Below are 8,857 nucleotides of genomic sequence, written 5' to 3'. Positions count from 1 at the left end.
GGATCGCCACCCCTTTGATGGGCTTGCCCTTTGAATCTCTGCACATGATGCCCAACCCACTTCCACCATCGTTCAAAGCTGCATCAACATTTATCTTAACAAAACCCATTGGAGGACAAGCCCACCGCATCAAAGCCCTGGAAGTTTCATTCACCTGAACCTTCTCCTCAACCCAAAGAGGAGGATTGAAGCTTCCGGAGAACTCCATCGCCTTTGACACTGCTTTATACACCACTTGCCCAGGAGACCATTGTAAGCCCTTAAAGATCAAATCGTTTCAGGCTTTCCAAATTCTCCAACAAATATACGCGATGAGAGACGACACTTCCTTGAGTTTCAATTTATCCTCTGGTAAACTTTTCTTCCAATCTAAGATCATTGCATACATCAATGAATTCACCAGAGGAGAGAAAGAAAAGGGAGAGGCAAACCAAACTCTTCGAGCGAAGTCACAATCCAGCAGAAGATGATCGATCGATTCCATAGCTCCACACTGGCTGCAACTAGGATCAAAGTACTCGATTCTCTTGGAAAACTCCTCACTCAAAGGTAAAGCCCCTACACACGCCCTCCATAACATGTTTCTAATTTTTGGAGCTGCATGACATTTCCAAATATTTTTCCATACCATAGAATCGATCCTTGCCCTTCTGGAACCCCCTGATGTCGAAGGTTGGAGTTCTTTTTCCCTTTCCCTGATATTGAGCAAATGGTGATATGTTGACTTCACAGAGAAAATTCCATTTCTTGCAGGACCCCAGATTTTTCTGTCATCCCTAGGAGTCATGCTAATCCTCAACTTCAAGATAGCCTCGGCATCCCCTTGAAATCAAACACTTCCTTAATCAATTCCTCTTTCCAAGCTCTAGATTCTTCATCAATTAGATCAGAAACCCAAGTGATTCCCTTAGGGCCTGTTTGGTTACATGAATCCAGAGATTTGAAATCTCTGGATTCATGAATCTGAGAATTATACCCGTTTGGTTGTAAAAATCTCTAGATTCATGAAATCTAGAGATTCACATTTTTTACACTAAAAATGTGAATCTATAGATTTATGGGTAAGGGGTGAAATCCAGAGATTTCAAAAAAGCTATACATTTGCACATTCACAAAAATCACGTCGATCAAATAGTTTTTTAGGATGCATCCACAGATTTCATTCCACGACCAAACATCTAATTTTATAAATTATAACTCCATAGATTTGAAATCTTCAGACTCATGTAACCAAACAGGCCCTTATGATCTTTGTTGCAACTTCTCAATTTGAAATCTGGATTTGAGAGGATCCAATGGTCCTTCCATATTCAAATAGAATTTCCACTCCCCACAACCCATACTAGACCAGATTTTAGTATTTTCCTGCCTTCTAGAATGCTTTTCCATGCCCAAGAGGAGTTTGAACCTGCAAGGGTAGTAAGGAAGTCTGAATTTGGAAAATAGATCTGTTTAAGAAATCTAACCCAAAATGTATCCGGGTTACTTCATACTTTCCAAGCTAGCTTACATAGTAGAGCCAAATTCTGCAAATATGGATCCCTAAGTCCTAGGCCTCCTCTGTCCTTAGACTGGCAGAGTCTTTCCCATGACACCCAGCAAATCTTCCTCTTATTCCCCTTTTCTCCCCATAATAAATTTATAGCATCTTTCCTAATCTTATCATGGTGAGATTTAGGGAGAATAAAATGGGATGTTATATAGTTGTTGATGGTGAGCCCAATAGATTTCAATATAACTTCTTTCCCAGCCATAGATAGAAAACTTGATTTCTAGCTTTGCATTTTCTTGCTTGTCCTTTCTTGAACTTCTCTGAAGCTCTCCTTCTTAGAAGCTTGAAATTCCGATGGGAGCCCCAAATACTTTTTTGGTGGACCCCGTATGAAATCTTAATAGTTCTTGATAGCCATCTCTTAAATTTGGGAGCAGTGTTAGGGTTGAAGTAAATAGATGACTTCTGCTGGTTTATTTGTTGTCCACTGACAGAACAGTAGAGGTCAAGACAGGCTTTAATATTTTGAAATTCCTGTAGATTGACCTCTAAAACAACATTGTATCATCAGTAAATAGCAGATGAGAAATCGGGCTGGTCTTATTTTTGACTTTCAAACAAAAAATGAGATTTTCATATCAAAGTAGGGCAATATAGATCCTACACTTATGTGAAGATGGATATAATTGTATGAGCAGACTGGGTGTAGAGGATCCAAATTAACCTATATATGTGATAGTTTTATATCAAGTATTTAGATAGAATAACTAGTTGTCATATGTAGAGCAAATTACACTGGCACCTCAAAATGGAGCCTTAAAGCATTGATACCCCACTTTATGTTTAAAAAACATAGAGACCCCAAAATTAGATTTTCATTGGATATATTGTCTAATTTGTCACTGAAAACTTTTCAGACAATGTTTATTATAGGGATATCTTTTAAAATAAACAGTGATTTAACTATTTCATTAATAAATTTAACAAATATATCCAATGAAAATCCAATTTTGGGGTATTTGCTTTTTAAACATAAAGTGAGGTGTCAGTGCTTTAAGGCCTCCATTTTAGGTTGCCATGCAATTTGCTTTTATATGTATGATACGCTCGCTAATTATTTTAGGACAAAAAACGATTTTGTGTGAACTTATATGGAAGTAAATTTATAAAAAAAAAAAGAGTTGACAAGAAAAGCCTCTCGAGATGAGCTTAGAACTTTGTGTTTGCCTCCAAATGAATCGAGGATCAACCTAAATTACAAAGAAATTACTTTGCAACTGTTTGGTTTATGTGTTCACAAAAGTTTCACAATTCCTTTTATATTTGGTAGAAGTATCTTTTGAATTGTTAAACAATTACTGTAAAAACGGGTGTAAGATCACATACTAGGAGGTCATAAGTGTAATGAATTTAAACACAGAAGGTGCCTATTTGCGTTTCCGTTCATTTGATCTCCCTTTTTGTATTACTAAACTTGTTGTTTTCAACCCTTTCAAATTTGCAAACTACAATAATGGAGATGCAATAAGAAATTTTCTTCCCTCTATTAACAATATTTTTTTCCCTTTATCCTAATTTCTTAATTTGTCTTAATTAGAGTCTTAATCACACTCAAAATAACATGAGAGCGTTTTATATGGACTCAAACAAATAGAACACAATTATTTAGCAATACACGACTACTTAACCGCCACCTTGGACGCAAAGTATAATGAGTCTCACGCACTACAATCAACATGAATCATTTTATAAAAAATGCATGGATGATAAAACTTTGATATAAGATAACTCATTCAATGGAATAAATGGGATTACCAAAAAAAAAAAAAATGGAATAAATGGTGTTATATATCAAACATCCTTTTAGATGGAGACATAACCTCAAGAGTCAAGGTGTCATATTCATCTACATGCATATTGCATGCCATATTAGGAAATTATCATGCTATGAAAATAAAACTTTTTAATAAATAATGAAATGCAAATACACTCCCTACAAGTTGGGATTCTTATAATTCTCTGCCATGAAAAGATCCATCTCTCAACATTGGCATTCTCATTAAATATATGGTGTCCAGTTAAGAGAACCAACGTCACCTCATAGTTTCTGTTTTATTTTTTTAGAAGATACAATCCCGGTATATTACATAATATATCGTTAGACAAAATAGTCTTAACACTCTTCATTAAGAGGTGTTGATCTTGCTAATCGCGATGATGTTTACCTTCCTTCGTGTCAGCGACTTCCCCAGACTAGAAGGCCTTAGTCGGTCAAAAAAGTCTCCACTAACTGTTTTAAATCAACAAATCATTGTCGAATTCCTTAAAACACAATCAAAATTATTCAAAAGAAAACCCACGTACTGCTTAGATATCAACCGTTGAATGAGAGTCAAATCATCTTGATGAAATCTCTAAACAATGTCAACTGTCCATCTTGATTAAGTGGACCCGCATTTGTCACAGACCGTTATTTCTAGATTCCTCAATCAATGCTATTATGAGATGCGAAAATCTATAAGAAGCAAGGCATTCCTCGAACATCGCTAGTGAATTTCGGTATTTCGCGAGCATGTTCTACTTCTACACAATGAAGTGAATGAAAAGCTTCGTCTGTTGCTCTGCGTGTTTTTGTCTTACAGAAGCAGTAGGTTGGGAATTTCTCCATTAATGGCGGACCTCAAAGAACGCCTCCTTCCGCCGAGGCCAGCTTCGTCTATAAACCTCCCCGGAAGACCCTCTTCGTCTATTAATGTAAGAGAACAATCTTCTCGGCCTTCGGCCTCTGGTCGTCCGCTTCTGCAAGGAATGGATTTTCTTGGGTTAAAGAAGCGAGGCCAAGGTCTTAGATCATGGATTCGCGTTGACACTTCGGGGAATTCTCAGATTATAGAGGTCGATAAGTTTACCATGATGCGCCGTTGTGATCTTCCTGCACGGGACCTCAGATTGCTTGACCCACTTTTTGTTTACCCATCTACGATTCTTGGCAGAGAGAAGGCGATTGTTGTTAATCTTGAACAGATTCGATGTATAATTACGGCTGATGAGGTTTTGCTTTTGAATTCACTCGATAAGTATGTATTGCAATATGTAGTGGAGCTTCAGAGGCGTTTGACGATGCCTTCGGCTGGGGAGGTTTGGCAAACCGATGGGTCCAATTCGATTCGAAACAGAGGTAGTAGGAATTTCGATAACGTATATGGAGACTCGTCGCCGGATTACCTGCCCTTCGAATTTAGGGCGCTCGAAATAGCCTTGGAGGCTGCCTGTACCTTTCTGGATGCTCAGGTGCTTCAATTGGTTCATTGGGCTTTATTTTTTTAAATAGAAATGGACTAGTTGTTGGTCTTACTGATTCAAGATTATTGCGTTTAGTTTTTTTGCTGGTCCGCTCTTTCTTGATTTCCATGGTATTTAAAGTTCAGCCTTTCTTATTCAGGGTTTTTAGAATTGAGAGTTGATATCGTCAGGTGTGGAGTGCTTGTTTAAAATTTCTTCAGTTATTAAAATATGCTTAGTTAGTTGACTCGTAATAATTCATCTTTTTAGATTCTAGTTTTAGGGTGGTGTTTCACACTTCTTATCAACAAACTGGATTAGTTTTAGGCTTAGAGCTGTTTGTCTTTGGTTTGCTTGCTAACCTAACATTTCATTTCTTTATAAATGTTCAACTTAACTGATGAGGAACTTAGGAAAGATGAAGCTGATACTATAACCTAACATTTCAGTGTAACTATAGTTCTCCTAGAAAGACAACCTAGCATCTTCTTCGTTTATCATGGAACCAGAAGATGAAGCCTGAACTTTTTCTTTCCTTATCATATAATTGAAATGAGAAAGCAAATATTCTCCATTCAAACAGGCCAGAATTTCTTTTCATTACTTGCATCATGATTTTGGCCATTCTGCAAGATAGATTTTAGTATATCTGTTTGATAAGTTGCCTCTTCATTTTTAAGTACTAGCTGACCAGGTGATGAACCTGGTATTTCCGAGGCAACTACAGCCCCCAGCTCTCAAGTTTTCGTACTACTCCCTTTTTCTGCAACTTCAGTAGGAAAGCCTTGGTGTGACAGTTAAGTCTTGCCATTGCGACCTCTTGGTTGCAGGTTGAAAACTTGGATACAGCCTCCCGTGAAAAGCATTGTGGTTGCATACATTTGGCCCTCTCTCAGAACCTGCGGTAGCAATAGCTTTGTGCACTAGGATGCCCCCCCCCCCCTCTCTTTTCTTTTTTAGTTCTTTTTTCTGTAACTCTGTCTGTAGACTTTTGTTATTGTGCCTCTGATAAGTGATAATGCTTGTATCACCAGGAACTTAATTGTGGTCATAATTCTACTTCTCTTATGTGTTATTACTTATTAGTACCAATTCCTTAGAAATAGTATAATCAGCTCTAAGTAGTGAAGGGTTATTTGTTCTAGTAAATGTTTAATTTTATCATTTATACATTGATTTGAAAATGAGAAAGAGGATTAGAGCCTTGATATTTTTGGAGTGCACTATAAACCAGATACTAAAAGTTAAGGATCTCTGTGATATTACAGGTCAGGCCATTCAAAGACCTGGATAAAATTAAAGTATTCAGACCAGTGAGATAAGTAATAATCTTGAACTATAAGTCATAGATGTTCTGTAGTGAAATCAGTTGTAGCATGTGTGATTGTAAGGAAGGAGAGAGCTAGTAACTACTTGATGTGTGATGCAGAACAATGACTACTGTCCTCTCTGAAACATAGATTAAGCACAATCAAAGTCCTAGAGGAAAATGACATGAGCTTTCTTTATGGTTGTTGGAAAAGAAATGAGTGTTTGATGGAAGACATGACCATATAGAGTAAAAGATGAAACATAATCCTTTAGCTGAACTCTATACTTAGGATAATGCTCTTTAGTGAAATCAATAGTCTGGTATTAAGAATGGATAGAACTCATAATTTATCAATATGCGATGAAATAATTCATCTGACTGCCCTTCAAGAAAGAGAGATTAAGCACTAGATCTCAAAGGGAAAGCCAACAAGAGAAAAGAAATTGATGTTCTGTTGAAGATATGGCTCCTCCTCATCTCAAGAAGGGCCTATATTTCTGTTTCCAGTTGGAGCATCACTTTCAAAAGTGAAAGGCAAAACATAATTCTGTCAGCTGAACTCCATATTGAGGATAATGCATAATTGACTAGGTTGAGTTGTATATTATGATTCATGTTTGTCTGGAATTAGCATTACCAATACTGGGGTCTTATTATCTGGATACTCCCCCTTTGTGTACTGATTGTTGAGAAGGAACTATCATAGTTTATTCTCAATAATCTTGAGCTTCAAATGAAATTTTTTCCTGTAGTTAATATTATCATGGAGAATTTCTCTGATCCTGCTTCTTTTCTCATATGAAGCTATCCACGATGATGGGTTTTAATTACTTAACCACTTTGAAGTCATTATAGTTTGCTTGTTATTGGAAGAAAGAATAGTCACAACCAAGTCATTCATACTCCCATCTTTCAAGCTAGAAACTCAAGGATATGCAATTTATCAATGTTAAAACAGGCTGCAGAGTTGGAGATAGAAGCATATCCATTGTTAGATGAATTGACTTCGAAGATCAGTACATTGAACTTGGAACGTGTTCGTCGCTTGAAAAGTAGACTTGTTGCTTTGACTCGTAGAGTTCAAAAGGTGCTTCCCAACCTCTTCTTCATTTTTCTTTATTTCATTAGCAAAACATTGTTGGCCAACACTTCTAGACCATTTTATAGATTTCACTGTGTAGGTAAGAGATGAGATAGAGCAGTTAATGGATGATGATGGTGACATGGCTGAAATGTATCTAACTGAGAAGAAGAGGCGAATGGAGTCATCGTCATTTTATGGTGATCAGTCCTTGATGGGGTACAGCTCAGCTGGGGGTGCACTCTCAGTGTCTGCTCCAGTTTCTCCTGTTTCTTCCCCTCCTGATGGCCGAAAGCTTGAAAAGAGCTTGAGCATCGCAAGAAGCAGGCATGAGAGCACAAGGAGTTCAGAAACTGCCACTGAAAACATAGAAGAGCTTGAGATGCTGTTAGAAGCTTACTTCGTAGTTATTGACAGTACCCTTAACAAGCTGACATCTGTAAAAATTCACTCATCCCCACTCTCTTATTTTTCTACTTATGTTTTGGGAGTGAGTGGAAATATTTAGCTCTCTGACTTGCTGTCCTCTTTCCAGCTGAAGGAATACATTGATGACACAGAGGACTTCATCAACATTCAGTTGGTTCGTATTCCTTCCCTTCTTCTGCCCTTTCTCTAGCCTGGCAGTCTAAGACAGCATTTCCCACACCCCACCCCCCAGTTCCCTGGAGGGTGGGGAGTAGTCCCTCTTGCCCTGTATATGGAAGGTGCTCATGGGAAAGGACTGAATTACACCACTACCATAACATGTTGGACTCACTGGATAGTGGTCATTACCACCCTATGAACCTGTAGTTCCTACCTGGTTTATTGATTTTTCCCCCACCAAATGATGCACCTGGGGTGTCTTGGAAGAGAAAACTCCCTCCCTCTCGTGCAACGAAAAGGCTCATGAGTTCTGTTTAAAGTCTTCCTTCTACTCTTGCAGGATAATGTCCGGAACCAGCTTATCCAATTTGAGTTGCTGCTTACAACCGCAACATTTGTTGTTGCAATCTTCGGTGTGGTAGCAGGGGTCTTTGGCATGAATTTCACTATACCATTGTTTGATGATCCAAGTGCATTCAAGTGGGTTCTTGTAATCACTGGAATAACAGGGGTCGTTATATTCTTCTCATTTTTGTTGTTTTTCAAGTACAGAAGACTGATGCCCATGTAGGTTGAGAAAAAGAAAATAGGGAAATGGAAGGTGATTTTTTTCATGCTCGTTGTAAATAATAAAAGGGACAGAGTCGGAAATGATGTGAGAGCCAAGTTAGAGAGCCCTCCATCAAAGGCATTTTGGCCCCTTCTTTGTATGATTCAGTTAAATTTTGTTTGGGCATAGAAACCCCATGTTGTAAAAGGCTGGATCTGCTGTGCCCGCCGTTGTACACGAAAATTCTAATTTTTGCTTCCGGGAAACGTTGGGTAGCCTCTTTGTACAATTCAAAATCTTCTTTTTCCCGTTAAGACTTCTCCGTGTAACATGTAATGAATAAGTGTTTGAACTGCTGCTATTATCTAGGTTTAATATTCTTTTTATTTTATGGGATATCAAAATGTTTCAGAATAAACAATTTTGTTAATAATGGTGATATCCCTGCGAAGTATAAGAGAACCATCATAGGAGAGCATGAGCTGCAGCCTGCATCACAGCGATAATCGATTAGAACGCCCAGTTGCATCGGATCGGATTTTTATTTGCGGC

At 38.0% G+C, this 8,857-nt stretch overlaps 1 protein-coding gene across 1 annotated transcript; it reads left to right on the top strand.

Moving 5' to 3' along the window:
• The first annotated feature begins 4,057 nt into the window (after nt 1-4,057).
• LOC149021758 (magnesium transporter MRS2-1-like) lies at nt 4,058-8,771 on the top strand. Its single transcript, XM_089149953.1, has 5 exons — nt 4,058-4,783; nt 7,045-7,173; nt 7,268-7,606; nt 7,703-7,750; nt 8,096-8,771. The coding sequence occupies exons 1-5, from the start codon at nt 4,163-4,165 to the stop codon at nt 8,324-8,326; spliced, it is 1,368 nt and encodes a 455-aa protein (XP_089006079.1). The 5' UTR covers nt 4,058-4,162; the 3' UTR covers nt 8,327-8,771.
• The last annotated feature ends 86 nt before the right edge of the window (nt 8,772-8,857 follow it).

Source organism: Hakea prostrata, chromosome 3 (assembly GCF_041222555.1).
Source record: "Hakea prostrata isolate BN-2017 chromosome 3, UWA_Hpros_2, whole genome shotgun sequence".
NCBI lineage: Eukaryota > Viridiplantae > Streptophyta > Magnoliopsida > Proteales > Proteaceae > Hakea > Hakea prostrata.
This window is presented reverse-complemented; position numbering and strand designations above follow the sequence as displayed.